The sequence below is a fragment of the Anabrus simplex genome, chromosome 1 (genome assembly GCF_040414725.1).
Source record: "Anabrus simplex isolate iqAnaSimp1 chromosome 1, ASM4041472v1, whole genome shotgun sequence".
Classification (NCBI taxonomy): domain Eukaryota; kingdom Metazoa; phylum Arthropoda; class Insecta; order Orthoptera; family Tettigoniidae; genus Anabrus; species Anabrus simplex.
The window spans coordinates 407,153,833-407,174,409 of record NC_090265.1 but is presented as its reverse complement, the minus strand read 5'-3'; the positions used below and the strand labels follow the sequence as shown (position 1 = coordinate 407,174,409).

The 20,577-nt window shown below is 38.3% G+C and overlaps 1 protein-coding gene across 5 annotated transcripts in view; it reads left to right on the top strand.

The window, feature by feature from the left end:
* Positions 1–20,577, top strand: part of MFS16 (major facilitator superfamily transporter 16) — a 210,170-nt gene that overhangs the window by 134,359 nt on the left and 55,234 nt on the right. For 4 of the 5 annotated variants that reach the window (XM_067135065.2, XM_067135062.2, XM_067135064.2 and 1 more), the window contains 2 exons: positions 621–829; positions 6,415–6,510. In XM_067135065.2, the coding sequence (XP_066991166.1) occupies positions 621–829; positions 6,415–6,510 (305 nt within the window). The remainder of the gene's footprint in view (positions 1–620; positions 830–6,414; positions 6,511–20,577) is intronic. The other variant, XM_067135066.2, reaches the window with a different exon arrangement.

The following is a 20,577-nucleotide window of genomic DNA, read 5'->3' as shown; positions in this document are numbered from 1 at the left end:
CTCTTTCATTCACTTGAACTGATACACATTTTCCAGCTCTTTAATTTTCCTTCTTACCTCACGGATGACATTTCCTGCTATGTACTCAACATTTCCAGGGTACTTGGTGAATGACTCGTAATTTGTAGCACAGCATTCATGATCAGTAGAGGTGCTGTCATCAGAAGGAACAATACTACATTGATTAAAGTACTACTATCACACTAAGCTGGAATGCTATTTCAGTTCAGTGTCAGTACCTGCTCGAGGTGCACCATTGTCTCGTTGTTGCCACTTAAGCGCACCCGCCACATCTCTAAGTTCACTGCAGAGACAGTGCATTGGTATATCAAGTATTTGGTAAAGTACCTATCGTTATCCATATTACATATACAAAAAAAAAAATTGTGTCTATCACATTATGGGAATTTGTTTAGTTGAACTGTAATAACTCTTCAAATCAGATTCTGGTTTAACAATTCTTTCACCCTTCAGTGTGTATCACAATGATTATTAAAATGTTAAATTGAAATGTATGCTTACATTAAGTGTGGATTAGTAAGAAATCCATCATGTTAATATTTTGTGGTTGTACCCTCCTTCCTAACATTTAAATTCCTTCTTTATTATTATCATCTCAGGTCTTATATTTGGTATCTGGAATTCTCACACATCTTTGGGCAATATCCTGGGATCATTGATAGCGGGCGAGTATGTGGAGACAGACTGGAGTCTCTCATTCATTGTTCCTGGAATCATCATTGCAGCGGCTGGCTTTCTGATCTTCCTGTTCCTTGTGACAAGTCCTTCATATGTTGGCTGCAGTCTTCTCTCCAAGAAAAATAATTTGGTAATTATTGTAATATTTCATTTACATTTAAGCTTTGTTAGTGTACTTTGAAAAATTAGTTTAACTGTCTGTTGAATATAAAGATTAGTTTATTTCTCTTCATAGAATTTAAAAAAACAACAATGATGAAGTTTTCTGCTATTTTTTATATTTTTTTAATATTACAAACTGGAGGGCAACATCTACTCATAGAATGTCTGGGCTCTGTGTTGAAAACAGATTACCGGGCAAGTTGGCCATGCAGTTAGGGGCGCACGGCTGTGAGCTTGCATCCAGGAGGTAGTGGATTTGAATCCCACTGTTGGCAGCCCTGAATATGGTTTTCCGTGATTTCCCATTTTCACACCAGACAAATGTTGGGGCTGTACCTTAATTAAGACCACAGCCCGCTTCCAACTCCTAGGCCTTTCTTATTCCATCGTTGCCATGAGATCTATCTGTGTCGGTGCAACGTAAAGCCAGTAGCAAACAAAAAAAAAGGAAACAGATTAGTAATATTTGACTTAGGGATCTGATGAGAAGCTAAAATATTTATCTTATTCTCCAAGTGTAAAACTGTAAATGGATTATTTTTATACAGGGGAAGTTCAATAATTCGAGAACACCTTGTACTATATATGTTGTGACGTCGCATATGGACAAGTATGTAGTGTTATTCTTGGACTATTGTCTTGGCTTTTTCTTCCATGTTTTTTATTAACATAAATGTGTCTTATGGCTGAGTGTCATCTGAAAACTTGCATCATGTAACTAGCGGTACAAAATATGTGACGCAAAATTGTCTAGCAACCGTGCAGGTTGTGAAATGAAGTATCAAAGGATGGCCGTGACTGAGAGACATAAAGAAGGCTATTTTATCAAAGAGGTCTCATCTCACCATACTCCAGAGAACTGATTTCATTCGTAGCAGTAGTTTCATAGACTCTGAATCAGTTCCCCCTTTCAATGCACTGAATCCTACACTTGCAGACTCCAAATTCCATACAGATGTCTCTCAAAAACGATTCGTTAAGATGCAGATAAATTAAACATAACTATGCTTTTATGTAGGCCTTGTCTGTGACTGGGATTAATTCTTCATATAGCAAATGGCCACTAAAATGGCTACAATCCACATATGATAGATAACATCCAGAAGGAAACAGCATAAAAATTAATACAAGAAAGTAAACAAATATACGGTATCATAACATACCATTCATTGGAAAAGCAGTATCAGATGGAGTGCGGGAAAAGACCACACGAGTTTATGCACAGCATCAAGGCTGCCAGGTTGACTCAACAGCGCGGTGACGTCACGAGCATTTAGTACTTCCGCACATAACTTGAGAATGGTTGGACATAGAGGCACCAGATTAACGGCATTGTTGTTAAATTCCGATATTACATATTTAGCAATGAATAACAAAATATGTGTTTTTGTGTTGTGTTCTGCTGTTCTCTAAGTACCGCATTATGAAATATAATTTACTGATGCTTGAAGTTCATCAAGCTGTTGACATTGGTTGTACATTTAAGAGATTCATACAAATTAATTACCAGTTACTCTGTCCTAATTCATCTCTTAAATTTAATGTTAACTTTTTTAATATGTAAAGGAAAAAACATATTGAAAATATAGAAAATTCTATACTCAAAAATTCTCTTTAACTATTGGGCAAAATTATACATTTCATTAAAAGCCGCAGAAATACCAGCCAATTGTCAATTTACCCCTGTACTCCACACTGCTTTCCCTCTTCAGAAATGATCAGTAATCCACATCTTTGCAGGATTCCACTGACCTTGACTTTTTTTTTCTATTGTGGTTATGTCTTCTTCATCATTCATATTCTAACAAGAAGGCACTACCTGGAAAATTGACTTTGTATATGGTGGTAATGCATATTCAAGATGTTATATTAAAATATTAATGTGCACTGGCCAGCCAGTCTTTATAAAACTCTCCAATATATTCATATTAAAGTGTGTTTTCTGTTCACAACCCATTTGGTGATCGAGGTGGTATTTTCAGCTTCACAAACATGATGTTTTGAGTTCAGTTCTTCCTCCGTGCATCTTTAACCAAATAATTATTTCTTGAATTTTATTTTAACCAAATAATTATTTCTTGAATTTTATTCAAGATCTTTTTTAACATTTTTTAAATGCATTTCTTTTTTTGAAGAATGTTCACAAAATTTATCTAATATTTTTGAAATACGTATGTCGAGTCATAAGTCATGGGAACTACTTTTTTTCTCGCAAACAGGAGACAACACGGAAAATCTAAGATGTGCATTTGGAAACGTACGGTATGTACTTGCGTATGATGCCACTAGATAGTGTATGTAAACAACAGGGTGGGTCTAAGCATGCCCCCAAGTTCAGTGTGTGAGTGAGAGCATCACAAAATGGAAGTCAACAAGCAGGAGCAACGATCGTATATTAAAATAGCAGTTCTCTGCAGCAGAAATGCACGCTAATGACATGCAGAGCTGTGACTATGATCTCATCTCCAAAGTCAAGAAGCCATTATGTGGACAACGGTTTGCTAACAAAGAGAACATCGTAACAGCATTTCGGAGAGAGGTGTCACACATTAGCGATACACATGCAGCAAATGGTATTCAGCGCCTGCCCCGTAAGTCACGGCAACTTTTTTTTTTTCTCGCGAAGATATGCATTTGGAAATATAGGGCATGTACTTATGCACAGTACCTGAAGACAAATTCTGACTTCAGGAGATTCTCGTAGGAAAGTGATAGAACACAGGCCTGGCAACGCACAGTGGAAACCTTGGGTGATTATTTCGAAGGTCTGTAACAAGTGGAGACCTGTCCTTTGTACGTAGTCTTGTGTATTTGCTGTCTATACCATAATAAAATAATGTTTACCAATGGCCTGTGTTCTATCACTTTCCTGCGAGAATCTCCTGAAGTCAGAATTTGCCTTCAGGTACTGTGCATAAGTACATGCCCTATATTTCCAAATGCATATCTTCGTGAGAAAAAAAAAGTAGTTGCCATGACTTACCACTCGACCCTCGTATATTTATAAATTGAAGTAGTTATGTGGTATTTTGTGTGGAGAAAGGTATAAGATTCTTAACATATGAGTAGTAAAACACCATAATAATATTCACAATTAATGGAGTTGAATGTTCCAATACAATCAAATTATTTTCAGCAAACAATCCTTCATAATGCACACTGCATCATTTAATAACAATTTTAAAGTTTTGCTGTGCATTCTTCAGAAATTTTCTGTGAAGAACATTATTTCAAACTGCTTTATTTCACAAGACACCACAAAATACTTCCTCAAAAAGCCAACTCTGAACTAAAGTGGACATATTTCTTTTCAGTCACTTGGTACCCATACGTTCGCACTTCTCCCCTAGTTGGGAAACACCTAGCACACAGCATGTCTAGACACCCCCAGGCGTTTTGTTTTCAGGTACAGCTGCATATTGTTTGATAAAAAGCGCAACCTTATAACAAATATTTCTGGGATGAGTCACTACATTTAGTTACAGAATTCTGATTCATACAAAATCTTTTGTATGAAATACTGCGTAAAGAAAGCCTCTGTGGCTCAGACGGCAGCGCGTCGGCCTCTCGCCGCTGGATACCGTGGTTCAAATCCCGGTCACTCCATGTGAGATTTGTGCTGGACAAAGCAGAGGTGGGACAGGTTTTTCTCCGGGTACTCCGGTTTTCCCTGTCACCTTTCATTCCAGCAACACTCTCCATTCTCATTTCATTGCATGTATCATTCATTAATAAATCACTTTGGGAGTGGCGACCCCATCGTACTAACAGCCTATATCTGCTTCATTCATTACATCCCTGACCCGGTCAATGACTGGAAAACAGGTTGTAGGTTTTCATTTTTTCACTGCGTAAAGACTTAATTTAAAAATATATATGGAATAAGGTTAGATATTAAACAAGATTTGTGAATTTTGTTTTGGAAATTGTTTATGTTAACTTTATAAAAAAGCATTGTAATGTTTAAAAAGGGGATGCTGAATAAAATTCATGAAATAATATTGTGCTCGTGAAGCCAGAATGCTACAGTCTCAGCCACTTGACGGGTTGTGGGTGGAAAACACTTTTCAATATTTAAACTGCTAAGAATATTTTGGAATATATTTTTTTGAGACTGGCTGTTTAGTGTGCCCTAATATTTTAATATAGTAACACTTTGAGAATATACTGCCACCACACAAAGCCAACTGCCAAAGTTAATTTTCCAGGTAGTGTCTTTCCCTCGTAAGTGTGAATGGAGAAAACACAGTCGTTTGTGACATCCTTTTTCCCTATATAACTGGAGTAGAATATCGATAGTTTCATCATTTTTGCTCTTCACGTATGCCACCGGGCGAGTTGGCCGTGCGCGTAGAGGCGTGCGGCTGTGAGCTTGCATCCGGGAGATAGTAGGTTCGAATCCCACTATCGGTAGCCCTGAGGATGGTTTTCCGTGGTTTCCCATTTTCACACCAGGCAAATGCTGGGGTTGTACCTTAAGGCCACGGCCGATTCCTTCCAACTCCTAGGCCTTTCCTATCCCATCGTCGCCATAAGACCTATCTGTGTCGGTGCGACGTAAAGCCCCTTGCAAAAAAAAAAAAAAAAAAAAACTTCACGTATGCCCATCTGGTGGCCATGATCAGTAAAATGTCAAGTCTGTGTGATCTGATACCGGTTAGGCAGTTCAAGCCCCAAAAATATTTTCATCATAAGAATGTTGGCTTGCAGGGTAGGAGGGGTGATGATATACAATTTCTAATCACTAGATTGCATGCCAAAATCCTGGATTCAGTTCTGAACTTCTCCACAGTGTTCGTACGGAATGAGGGTATATGATGCTGTTAATGGTGATTCACCCATTGGATGGAGACATTTGTCTTCAGGCACTATGCATAAGTACATGCCCTATATTTCCAAATGCATATCTTTCGCCTACAGGAGTAGGCTATGTGTCAACATTGAGTTTTACCCTCACCCTACCTCATTGTCATAATCATCCACACTTATCCAGATGTGCAGGTCGTCCATGGGTGTCAAATAGAAAGACCTGCACCAGGCAAGCTAAGCATGTCCTGGGACACTCCCAGCACTAAAAGCCATATGATAAATAAATGTTCATGTAGAGAATTACCCAAAATCTACTGGAAGGTCATCAAGCAATCAGTTCCATACATTTGTGGATTGCGATTTGTGTGGAATTTGAATTTCTCATAAAAATATATTTTTGAAAAATAGGTCATTTATCAAACCAAAAATGAAGTATGATACGAGTGTTATTGAGAAGTTGGAATGAAGCTATTGAGACTTGGGCTGATGTATTGTTTACGGATGGGACTAGGTAGTGTATGTTGATAGTTTGTCACCAAGGTATGTTTTGTATTTGTTTTTTCTTTGTTTCTTTTTTGTTCTAAAGAGGCTTCTGTTATGTTTACACTTATGTTTTTAAACTGGAAACTTTTGTTCATTAACTTGCGAACTGGGTGGATAACTGAAGCTTTTAAGTCTTGTGTTACATGGGTTGTGTTTATATGTTGGGGCAGTGTTCTTGGACTTTGTACATTACCTGTTTAGATGGTCCAAAGGAATGGCTACCAGAGGCTGGACTCAAATATAATGTCAGATAGAGATGACCTTGAAGATGAGCCAGAAACTCGTGTAAGAACACAGGTAAGCCAAGTCTATCCTTGAAAATTATTTCTGCATGATCACTTAATTATTTGAGTGCATGATTGTCATTATCTTGCATTAAGGAAGAAGCAGCATTGACATCCAGTAGTTTTAGGAAAAATCTATAGCTTGTTACTGTCTTGTTTTATAGACTTCTGCATGGTATTTATCAAGAAACTCATTTATTGAATATGAGTTTCATGAAATGATTCAAGGCATGTTTTTATGACTACTAACCAGCTTATGTTAGCCTGAGATGACTGATTAATGCATTCTGAGGAAACAGCATTACTTGCAATGTTTCTATGCAGCTCTTAAAGTCAAGGTAACTTCCCATTATATTGATTATATCTAAGTGTATGCTACAATGCCATATGAAAGTCTAGCAGTAATATCTAACTGGAGAAGGAATAATAAAGGTAAGTGTTGCTTGGAACAAATAACTGATTTGTGTGGTGTTATAACCTAGAATTTCAAATAAAAATGATAAATTCTTCCTTGTGATGTTTTTCTTGTCGTTAGTGAATCTGTCTGTATTTTTATTTTAGTCTCCCATTTTGACAGCATGTCAAAAAGGATTACTTGTTTAGATAAATAGCATTTTTTTTCTCATTAATTTCTTCCAGTCTTTGAAACCACAGTAATAAATTTGTGTATGTGTAAATTGTCCGTAGCAGGAGGGTTACAAACAGTAGGAAGGTAGCTAATTTCAAGGCAAATTCTCTGTAAATTGAACCATTTTTTTTGACCACCTTTATGTTGCAAAAATGAAAGCTTTTCGCTGGAGGGAACAGATCTGGAAGTAGTGCTATCTTTACGTAGAGGGGCTCACTCCACATAAATACTACTTCTGCATCTTTTTTAGCCCCTAACATACTTTTTCCCACTTCCCAGTCTTATGCGAGCGTAAGTATTAATGCTTATTGAGAAAGCCAATCTTGGATGACCTGGAGATGTATATAATTTGTCCTTGCCCTTTTGTGTTTTTAATATTATCCTTGTTTCTCCCACAGTCCCATACAAATTATTTAGAACATGACAATATCATTCACACAATTTTTTTTTAATTTTTATTTTTTATTTTTTATATTTTGCACTTATACACTTAACCCTTTTGATGCCAGGCTGTAATATAATGGTTGCACTAAGACAATTTTAATGAAAATGTACACACTAAGGTAAAATGTTCTCCTACTTACATTTTTGGAGGTAAATCCTTGTTCTTTTTTTCTATAGCATGCAGGTGAATAGAGAACATGTGAATGTGACTGTAATTGCATTAGAGTTTCTTTTCTTCATTTAGAATCATACACATTTTTTATTATTTTTTGAAAAACTTAAACTTCAAAATTTGACCTAATTTTTACATTTATAGTGTATTTTTATCATGGGTATGATACCTTTGTGAGAATATTCAACTAATTTGGAATTTTAAAAAACTAATGTTTTATGCAATTCTTGATAGTACTTTTTAAAAATGATGAATTTTTACTAAATTATGCACGCACAGGTTGAATTCACATTAACCTCTTCTTTATTTGAACACTTGTCATTCGATAAATTATTCTCTAATGAATCACTTGATGTTAAAACTTCATATACTTATCGATCCTTACACTAATAGAATTAAATAAACAAACGTATAAACAAACGAAATAACAAACAAGTGACACGAAGTGGCAGAGTGCAGAGCTACCAAGCGCAAAAATACAATGCGTCAAAAAAAAACTTTTATAAAACTTCACTGATATCAATATCATATGTTATCAATATATTCTGAGAGTAAAGGCTTCAATCTTTCCAGCGGTATTTCTTACACTTCCATTGTGCAGCAGGAATTGAAGATACAGGCAAAAGAAAAACGTGGCCAACAGATCGGCCCCCGGCATTTTTAGCAGCTGCTCACATGGCCAGTAGATTGGCCGCTTGGCACTATAAGAGTTAATACCTATCTTTAATCTGTGCTAAAATTCAGTGTACTCCTTTCTGTTTTATAAGTTTGGCATGAATTCTGTAAGCTTAAAGTACATATTTTTTAGTTCATGAAATCACACTGTAACTAGAGACACTATCATGCATATTTTTGTGGAACAGTTAAGTTTTTGGACCTCCTTTTGCAAATAGCCTACATGTTTTCTATTCGATTAATGTCGGGGGAGTTCCCTGGTCACTCTTAAGACACGAATATTGTTCTCACTGAAGATGTTTTTTTCACTTCTTTTAAAGTATGGCAAGGATCCAAATCTTGCTGAAAAATTCCATCGCCCTCTGGAAATTTCTTATGCAGTTCAACAACTCTCCTTTCCAGTATTTGGATGTACGAGTTAGATTTCATCATCCCATTGGCTAGTACTAAGGCTAAGGCCACATGAGACAGTAAATACAGTTGCAGCAAGCAGCGAAAACTGTACCACGGCAATTGTTGCCGCTGGATGCCACACGTGGCTGCAAATGCAGTTGTAGCACAGATGCTGCAGTGCAAGAATCATCTGTTGTTCCCAAAGATCTAGCTTATTTGTTACTAGCTGATGTTTCCCGCGCTTCGCTACGGGATTTCCTGTCTTTGTGGTTTTCTAACTGAAGTCAACATAGGTCATTACAAAAAGTCAGTAGGAATGTGGCGATTAAAAGAAATGTTATTATATAAAATACCCAATCAAATGGAAAACCAGACATTTTCTCACTTTTAACGATCTGGTGCCCAGGCGTAGCAGGGGGAGAGGTGATACTCCCAGGTGGCGGATAGGGGGGTCCTAACCAGCTTGCCGGCGGACTTGAGGGAAATAAAATACCTCTCGCGGACCAAACACACACCCCCTGTGGGTGGGGGAGGCAGACGAATAATACACCCACGGTATCCCCTGCCTGTCGTGAGAGGCGACTAAAAGGGACGACCAAGGGATGATTGGATTAGAACCATGAAACTACTTTTGATTAGTACCATCACGCGCGGAACACCATCGGTCGCTTTTACTTGTGAGTAGTACCACTCTGTTAGGTACTCCATATTTTTGTGATTCGTAGCACTCGAGTGGGGTTCAGTGTGGGTTTCCAGTACCCGTGAGTCGTGCCCGTGTGTGCAACACCACAGGTCTGGGCGTAGCCTGTGAGTTGTACCACTATACGAGCGACACCGTAGGTCTGCGTTGCCAGTGATTAGTACCCACTATGTGAGGAACACCGCGGGAATGCCGGCGCCCGTGATTAGTACACCTAGGTGAGGAACCTCATTGGTTTGCGTTGGCTATGAGTGGCGCCATTTTGTGAGAAACACCATAGGTCTGCGTTACCTTTACGATGTACAATACTTGTGAATAGTAATTTAATGTTTGGAACACCGTGAGTTTACGCTACCTTTGATTAGTACCGCAGTTTGAGAAATACCATGGTTCTACTTTACTCGCGACATATACCATTCTGAGGGGCCTTAGACATGGATTTTGGACCCCTTTAGACATCAAGCATCCTCGATTCAGGATTGTGCTTCATGAGTGGGCCCTTGGTCGGTAATGAATTATCTATGATCTTTTTTGAGTTGGATCCACTCCTTTTTTGTTTGCTCGTTTTTGTTGGTTTTTTTTGTTTGTTTTTGGTTCATGTCCATCCATTCCTTCTTCATGACGATTTTTTATTATTTTGGTCAGTGGATGATTTGATTTTTTTGTTATTTCATTTCGTGCCATTAGGGGCCGATGACCTCGATGTTAGGTCCCTTTAAACAACAAGCATCATCATCATCATCATCGATCTGGTGCCATTCTGACAGTCCAAAGTTCCAGCGCTGGAATAATCAGGCCGCAGATAGCTGTGAACACTCCTCTGCCATTATTTATGTAAGTGTGCACACTGCTCATTCCAATCAGTGCCACAGAGTAAGAATTGAATAGCTCGAATGCTATGAAGAGCCAGTGTTACCTACCAGTAGTATCAGAAAATCTGTGAGCCAGAGGAATGGCATGCTAAAGAAGAAAGTTGTCTAACTCCCCAGCTACTTCCCGCCAATATTCAGGCAGGCTGTTATACACGGTACGACCAGGCGAGTTGGCCGTGAGGTTAGGGCGCGCGGCTGTGAGCTTGTATCCGGGAGATAATGGGTTCGAATCCCACTGTCGGCAGTCCTGAACATGGATTTCCGTGGTTTCCCATTTTCACACCAGGCAAATGCAGGGTCTGTACCTTAACGCCACGGCCGCTTCCTTCCCACTCCTAGTCTTTTCCTATCCAATCATCGCCATAAGACATGTCTGTGTCGTGCGACGTAAAGCAAATTTTAAAAACTCGGTACGCAACAGTAATCCCATCTATTGGAGATGAGTGGCAACAGAAGACATCAATCACATCACAACAAACAATGGTCAATGCAATGTTATTGTTGATCAATTTTATGAGCTTTCTGTATTGTAGGCCTTCACATTGTTTTCTTTCGACTCTGTGATATTAGGGCGTCTTATAAAATTATTTATAGCGTAGACTGCTGTTTCTTATTCCCCGACTCCGCACACTGATTTTCATTGAATTCTGTTTGCCCATTTTCTCGTGACTTGGTGCTGATATGGACTGAAGCAACAAAAACCGAAATTCATTAATATCATTGTTATCATAGCTGGTACAGTAAAAGTGTATAAGACATAAATGATTGAAAATTTAATACTGTATGACTTTAGTTATGTAGTATTTATCAACAGGACCACTAATAACGTAAATATTTAAGAATTGGCTTTTAGCCCCCCCCCCCCCCCCCAAACTACCATTTCACTCTGCGTGAATAAAATTATTTATAGCCCGAATTGTAGCGACTTATTCCCCAACTTCGCATACTAATTTTCATTAAGATAGTACCACTAATAACATAAATATCTGAAAATTAAATTTTATGCCTTCCCCTAAACTACCATTTCTCTCAGCGTGAATAAAATTATTTATAGCCTAGATTGTAGTGACTTATTTCCCGACTTTGCATACCGATTTTCATTAAATTCTGTTTAGCTGTTATCTAGTGATGCGTGTACATACAGACAGACAGAAATTATGGAAAATTAAATACAGTTGAACCAGCTTTTTATTAACTCTGTTCTACGTAATTCGTATTTGTACGTAATTTCCTTTAGACCCCGGCAAAATATAATTTAAAAGCGTGTTGATTAAACCTTATTTATACGTAATCCATTTATACGTAATTCACTGTTATACGTATTAAGTGTCAGTGAAATATAACTGAGTTTTGCATAATGGCAATGAGAACATACTTCTTAAAAAGAAACTGCTGTACTTACGAAGTTTCTTCTTTGTCGGCGTAGGCGGAAGTAGAGCGATCGGGTTTCGGTGCTGAAACAGAACACAAAGAGTTTCGCCAAGTGACATTGTTGTCCCTTGCTTACTGGCGGCTTAACAAAGGCGAGTCCCCTTCGCTCCTCCACTACCTTTGTCGTTTTTGACACGCTGCCAAAGAGTAAGATACATTATAAGCAAAGTGGGCGGTTTTGGTGCAGAAACAAACGAAAATACAGTAAATTTCTTTGAATATGAGAATGTCCTTCTTGGGAACAACGGGGAAGTAAAATTTCTACGATGCCGGTATCTGGTGTTTACTGTTGAACAGTGGTTTGTCATTCAGTTGTTTTTGATTAGCCATGAAGAACAGAAAAAGGAAAAGTTATACGAGAAGTGGACGCTAATCCACACAAAACAAAAACTGAAATTGCTTCAGACTTAGGGATTGCTTATACAACGTTATGTACAGTCATCAGTAAAAGAAACGCTATTTTGTATGAGTTCTTAAAACTGGGTTCAAAATCAGCAAAGCGCAGCCGTCAGCAAGAAGGAAGGTACGTAGATTTGGAGAAAGCACTTTTCACATGGTTCCAGCAAAAGTGGGCTCCAGCTCTACCAATTAGTGGAGACATGCTGAAGGCAAAGGCAATAGATTTTGCTAAAATGATGAGTATCACTGCTGTTTTCAAGGCTTCATCAGGATGGTTGCAAGGATTTAAAGATCGTCATGGAATCACAGGGAGAACAATTTGTGATGACTCAAAATCTGTGGACGATGTCACGGTGCAACACTGGAAAGAAGTAGTTCTGCCGGGTATTGTAAGCGATTATCAGCCTCCAGACATCTACAACTGTGATGAGACCGGCCTATTCTACAATCTCCTTCAAAATAAAACATTAGCTGAAAAAGGTGACTCATGCCATGGAGGGAAGAAAAGTTAAATTTGTGTAACTTCGCCACCAATGCAGATGGATCTGACAAACTTCCTCCACTTGTGATTAGGAAAATCGAAGAATCTGAGGTGTTTTAAGGATGCGAAAACAAAACCTACTCATATCCAATGGAACAGTGGTTGAAAAACTGGACATCAAAATGAAAAAGAAACAGAAGAAGATCCTTCTTCTCATGGATCGATGTGCAGCACATCCACCTTAAATCCTTCTGGGTAATGTTCGGGTGGAATTTTTCCCTCGTACAGTACCAGTATTCTAATCTGGTTCAACATTTAATAACACTGAGTGATGCAGGAAATGAACCTCTCTCCATTAATTTGCTACAAGCCATGGATTTTGTTTCAGCTGCCTGGAAGCAGGTGTCATCCTCCACAATCAGCAACTGTTTCCGCAAACCTGGTGTCTTACTAGAAGAGGCTGCCTCTAATGATGATTATGGGGACAAAGTTTTGTCTGGCAATGAGCTAACGCTACCGGAGGGTGTAGAATTCAATACTTTTGTGCATTTTGATGATAATCTGGCTGTATGTGGAGAACTACCGGACGAAGAGATTATTGCTGATCTATGTCAACAATGCGGCGGTGATGGTGATGGACCAGCTAAAAGCGATAGTGACATTGGAGTTGGAGATAACGACTTGAGTCTTGACACCTGTACTGAGTGAAGTGTTAAGTGCAATCGAAGTGTGTAGGCGTTACGTCAGTGCGAAAAGTTGTAGTCTAAAAGCTTCGAATTCATTACTAAGTTTGCTAAAGGAGATTTATGCTCTTAATATAAGAAAAGTGAAACAAGCCAAACTATCTGATTTCTTTAAGGCCGGACCAAGTTCAAAACAATATTTTCTGTCTTAATGTATTTATTATTTGCAGGGATTTACACATGTAGGCCTATTCCATTGGTTTTTTGCTAAATATGTGAAGTATTGTGTAAGTCTGATTTCTAAGTAATTCTGAGTTACAAGTAGTTTTTCCCTTCCCCTTGATATACGTATAAGTAAGGTTCAACTGTAGCGCATTTCCTTCTTACTGTGGACATGACCGATACAGAAATACCATCCTTTTTAAATACTGAGCAATGTACAGACAAAACTCTTTATTTTATATATATAGATTTTTGAAAGTGTCACATCGAGAACTGTAGAAACATGGGTACTTCTCCACTTCCAGAATGACACGTTCACTGTCCACGTATTCCATATTTCGTAAATGTTCTAGTGTTCTGCGAACCATGTGACCTTGACGCGGTGGGGAGGCTTGCGTGTCCCAATGATGCAGATAGCCGAGCCGCAGGTGCAACCATATCGGATGGGTATCTGTTGAGAGACCAGACTAACGAATGGTTCATCGAAAGGCGGGTAGCAGCCTTTCGGTAGTTGCAAGGGCGGCAGTCTAGATGATTGACTGATACGGCCTTGTAATAATACTCAACATGGCTTAGCTGTGTTGATACTGCTACACGGCTGAAAGCAACGGGAAACTACAGCCGTAACTACCTCCCGAGGACATGCAGCTCTCTCTGTATGAATGATGTACTGATGATGGCTTCCTCCCGGGTAAAATATTCCGGAGGTAAACTAGTCCCCCATTCGGATCTCCGGGTGGGGACTACACGAGAGGGGGCGATCATCAGGAAGATGGATACTGACATTCTACGAGTCGGAGTGTGGAATGTTAGAAGTTTGAATCGTTGTGGTAAGTTAGAGAATCTGAAAAGGGAGATGGATAGGCTAAAGTTAGATGTAGTTGGTATAAGTGAAGTACGTTGGCAGGAAGAACAGGATTTTTGGTCAGGCGACTACTGAATTATCAACACGAAATCAAACAGGGGAAATGCAGGAGTTGGTTTAATAATGAATAAGAAAATAGGGCAGTGGATAAGCTACTACGACCAGCATAGTGAAAGAATTATTGTCGTCAAGATAGACACCAAACCAATGCCCACCACAATAGTGCAGGTCTATATGCCTACTAGTTCAGCGGATGATGAAGAAATTGAAAGAATATATGAGGAGATAGAAGATTTAATACAATATGTAAAAGGTGACGAGAATCTAATTGTGATGGGAGACTGGAATGCAGTGGTAGGCAAAGGAAGAGAAGGTAGTACAGTAGGAGAATTTGGATTGGGACAAAGGAACGAAAGAGGAAGTCGGCTGGTTGAATTCTGCACTGATCATAATTTAGTCCTTGCCAATACTTGGTTCAAACACCACAAACGACAGCTGTATACGTGGACGAGACCTGGCGACACTGGAAGGTATCAAATAGACTTCATTATGATTAGGCAGAGATTCAGAAACCAGGTGTTGGATTGCAAAACTTTCCCAGGAGCAGACGTGGACTCTGACCACAACTTGTTGGTCGTGAAATGCCATCTGAAGTTGAAGAAATTGAAGAAAGGAAAGAATGCAAAAAGATGGGATCTAGACAAGTTGAAAGAAAAGAGTGTGAGGGAGTGTTTCAAGGAACATGTTGCACAAGGACTAAATGAAAAAGCTGAAGGAAACACAATAGAAGAGTGGAGAGTCATGAAAAATGAAGTCAGTAGGGCTGCTGAAGAAATGTTAGGAAGGAAGAAAAGATCAACTAAGAATCAGTGGATAACTCAGGAGATACTAGACCTGATTGATGAACGACGAAAATACAAGAATGCTAGAAATGAAGAGGGCAGAAAAGAATACAGGCGATTAAAGAATCAAGTGGATAGAAAGTGCAAGGTAGCTAAGGAAGAATGGCTGAAGGCGAAGTGCAAGGATGTCGAAGGCTATATGGTCCTGGGAAAGGTAGATGCTGCATACAGGAAAATCAAGGAAGCCTTTGGAGAAAGGAAATCTAGGTGCATGAATATTAAGAGCTCAGATGGAAAGCCACTTCTAGGGAAAGAAGACAAAGCAGAAAGATGGCAGGAACATATCAAACAGTTGTATCACGGTAATGATGTAGATAATTTGGTTCTGGAACATGAAGAGGCTGTTGATGCTGATGAAATGGGAGACCCAATTTTGAGGTCAGAGTTTGACAGAGCTGTGAGTGACCTAAATAGGAACAAGGCACCTGGAATTGATGATATTCCTTCTGAATTACTGACTGCCTTGGGAGAAACCAGCATGGTAAGGTTATTTCATTTAGTGTGCAGGATGTATGAGACAGGAGAAGTCCCATCCGATTTTCGGCAGAATGTTGTTATACCTATTCCCAAGAAAGCCGGTGCTGACAGGTGTGAAAACTACCGCACCATTAGTTTAGTATCTCATGCCTGCAAGATTTTAACACATATTATTTACAGAAGAATGGAAAAACAAGTTGAAGCTGAGCTGGGAGAAGATCAATTTGGCTTCAGAAGAAATGTAGGAACACGTGAAGCAATCCTGACTTTACGACTGATCTTAGAGAATCGAATCAAGAAGGACAAGCCCACGTACATGGCATTCGTAGATCTGGAAAAGGCATTCGATAATGTTGATTGGAACAAGCTATTTATGATTCTGAAGATGATAGGGACCAAATACCGAGAACGAAGAATTATCTACAACCTGTATAAAAATCAGTCTGCAGTGATAAGAATCGAGGGCTTTGAAAAAGAAGCAGCAATCCAGAAAGGAGTAAGGCAAGGCTGCAGTTTGTCCCCTCTCCTTTTCAATGTTTACATAGAACAGGCAGTAAAGGAAATCAAAGAGAAATTTGGAAAGGGAATCACAGTCCAAGGAGAGGAAATCAAAACCTTGAGATTTGCCGATGATATTGTTATTTTATCTGAGACTGCAGAAGATCTCGAAGTTGCTGAATGGTATGGATGAAGTCTTGGGTAAGGAGTACAAGATGAAAATAAATAAGTCCAAAACAAAAGTAATGGAGTGCAGTCGAACGAAGGCAGGTGATGTAGGAAATATTAGATTAGGAAACGAAGTCTTAAAGGAAGTAGATGAATATTGTTACTTGGGTAGTAAAATAACTAACGATGGCAGAAGTAAGGAGGACATAAAATGCAGACTAGCACAAGCAAGGAAGAGCTTTCTTAAGAAAAGAAATTTGCTCACTTCAAACATTGATATCGGAATTAGAAAGATGTTTTTGAAGACTTTCGTGTGGAGCGTGGCATTGTATGGAAGTGAAACATGGACGATAAGTAGCTCAGAAAGAAAGAGAATAGAAGCTTTTGAAATGTGGTGTTACAGAAGAATGCTGAAGGTGAGATGGATAGATCGAATCACGAATGAAGAGATACTGAATCGAATTGGTGAGAGGAGATCGATTTGGCTAAATTTGACGAGAAGAAGAGATAGAATGATAGGACACCTCTTAAGACACCCAGGACTTGTTCATTTGGTTTTTGAAGGAAGTGTAGGTGGTAAGAACGGTAAGGGTAGACCAAGGTATGAATATGACAAACAGATTAGAGCAGATGTAGGATGCAATAGTTACGTAGAAATGAAAAGGTTAGCACAGGATAGGGTGGCATGGAGAGCTGCATAAAACCAGTCTATGGACTGATGACTCAAACAGCAAACATACGTAATGAACGAAAATGAAATACGCAGTAAATGCTGTCACGTGTGGCCACTGTCCAACAGCTTATGCAATGAAAGAAATGGGCTCTGGCCTATCCCTTCAACTGCAAGACCTTGAACTGCATCTGGCGAACTGCATTTACTGGCAAGTGTGGCCCATAACATTGCAACACATGGTGCGCGTTTTTTCTCCTGCATTTGCTGCTGAATTCCAACAGCATTTACTGCTCGTGTGGTCGTAGCCTAAGGATCCTGGCCCTTCATGAGTGAAACATCCTCAAAGAATCATTTTCATGGGGTGTTGCAAATGTGCTGAAGTTTTTGGCTTATTCTTCGTTTAGTGCAAGTATTGAACCCTCTGTCTTCCTTCAAACCGAATCTCATCAGAAAAAGAAACTTTCTTTCCAGTGTTCCATTGTCCAATCCTGTTGACCATGTGCCCACAAGAAATGTTTCTTGTACATTTCTCCTGTTAGGTGTTTATGTACAGGTTTACAGTCTATCGCTGCCAGAAGACTATAGTAGTGATGTCCAGATTCACTCCCCTTTATCCCAGTTCATGAGCCAAGTCCACAGCAGTGGAGTCTGGGGTTCAGTGAACTACTTCTGAGGAGAAGAAGTTTATCAGTTTGCGTTGTTTTCCTCTTCCTGTCGCAGATTTCCGTTTTCTTCAGTGAAATTGAGTCGGTCTTTTTGTGCTACGGAATAATTCTATTTATAGTGCCTACACCAATACCCAATTTAGTAGCTAATTCTCTTCGTGGCATGGAAGTATTCTGAGATAATGATACAATCACATTATGCTAGCTGGGAGTAGTTTCCATTGAAGACTGATTGCAAGGAAACCTAAAAATTCCTTAAAAGTGACACACACAAAAAATAAATACATTTTTAACCTGAAACAATGGTCACATAGACTAATTACCAAGTGCAAAGAATGCTGAGAGAGCATGGGATCTAAGAATAAGCAATGTGTAGCATGCTGTTGCCAGCCATTGGGAAAAAGATGAAAATATACCTTGATCCTATTTCTTCACACAGTACTGTATGTGTTGTACCCTATTTCTCATCAACCTATAGTAGGAGTAAGAGTTGTAGTTGTTGCTGCTTTAAGAGGAAGTACAACTGGACAACCATCCTCTGTTAACACTAATCAGAAGAAAACATGGAAGGGATCCGACACTTTGAAAAATGAAGGTATCTGATAAAGAAAGAACAGGGCCACAAAGAGCGTGAAAATGAAAGACTCCCGAGGCCTCAAATGTTCTAATACTATTACAAGAAATGAATTTCATTATTAACCTGTATTGTCAACCTTGAACAAGTGTTAAAGATTTTTTGAGAATAAATTGCACCTTTACAGTACTTAAAAAATTTTTAATTCCTTTTCAGAACAGCGTCAGAGGGACATGTTCAGTCTCTCTTTAGTAGAAAACTCTAAACTATTTCTTAAATGATATGTTGTGTATCTTTACTACGTGTTTGATAGCCTTTGGAACAAAGTTGAAACTCGGCAGATAAGGGTTGTAATTTATTTTTAGGATATACCATGCGCAATTTAAAGTAGACAATTCTTAAAGTAGAAAATCTAAGGAGATTTCTGGATTGGGAAACAATTGAAGATGGTTTTCACTCCTGACATCAAAAGTGAATGATTCAGTAATATATTTTGGCAGTTTCATGATGGTTTTTGAATCTGTGTTAGCTGAAGTTTTGAATATATATATTGGCTATTACGTAGAGATTCAGATAGATCACAATTGAAAATTGGTACCCGGGGAGGTGACATTGTTCTTGAGAATTTGGTTTTGAAACAAGTGTACTTAATGAATTGCACTTGCCCTTAAAAACAGTTTTTGGACACTTAGACTTCTGTTACTCCGTAAAACACATGGAGCCACTAATTAGACCAAAGCCGGCAATTCAATCACAATAATTTGAGAGAAGTTCCACCTTAATTAAGCCTAACTTCAAAACTTATTATTCTCGAGGTTCTAATACTAACTCATCAGCTAAGTGTCGGACTATCATTCAGTATTTTTAACCAAATATTTACAGGATCTAAAATGAACTAAGTTAGCAGTATTATCTAAAAGACACTGTAACCAATTTTATACCTTATGGACTCATTTTAACTTTTATGATCTCTGAAGATCAAACATTGTCTTTGTACATAATTTAAAAAACTGATTTTAATGTATGTATGCGAAGTGTATATCTTTAACTGTGACATTTGAATTGAGTACTTAGTTTATAATTCAAGAAGATTACACATGTAATGGTTTAAGAGTAGTGGTTTAAGAGTCTTTTAGAAATTCATGTGTATTTTTACTACTTTTGCTCCTTGGCTGAAGATGTCTTCTACAGACAGATGAAACACGTCCCTTTGATGCTGTTCTGAAAAGGAGTAAAATAATTTTGTATTGTAAAGGTGGAATTTATCCTCAAAAAATCTTTAAACGCTTGCTCTAATACTGTCACGGTCAGAAAGGAACAAGAGTTGACCAAGGGTGGTCGGATAGGAGAGATGAAGGTGAGGAGTCTGGCACAAGTAAATGGAAGCAATATCAGGACTCAGCCTGTCTATCCTTATTCCAAGCTTTCTGTATATTTTTCTCTTGATTGTTTTCTTGTTTATTTTTCTGTGTTCCTAGTCTTCCATCACCTATAACAAACTTTTTTTTTTTTTTTTTTCTTTTTCTGTGATTATCAAGCTTTCGTCTCCTCACATTGAGACTTACTTTTGATCCTCCTCTTGAAATTCTGTTGCATTTTTTATTTTTTTTATTGAAAATTGAAGGATGATGGGTTAATGGGATTTACACCTAGTTGCTAGTACAAATTCAATATAAGATAGTGGACAAGTACATTTCTTATTGTTCTCTTCATTATTTCCATATCTATGTTTATTTCCTTTTTTTCTGCTTTCAGCCTTACGTAATGTTCTAGTATAACTGTTGTCACCTGTGCCATCTCATTATTTTGTAAAAAAATAGACGTCCAAAATAAACCTTTAAAGCTTGGCTTTGAATTTTTCTTACACATGAAACATGGAGAAGTTTGGGTATTAACACAAACCAGTTTTGTTGAATATGTTTAGAAATATTTAGACCTGTTGAACAGTAGATATGCTGTTTTCTCCTCAAACCATATAATATACTGGAGTGAGTTTTGAATTATTTTTTCCTTGTTCATTCCATCATACTTTGTTTACTATAAGAGAACATGGACATTTTTTGTCTTGAAGCTAAAGTGACGTTAGTTTTCTTAAAAACTCCTGTCTTAAGAAAGTAACCCTTTTCCATTATTATGATTGCACTGTGATTTTTGGACA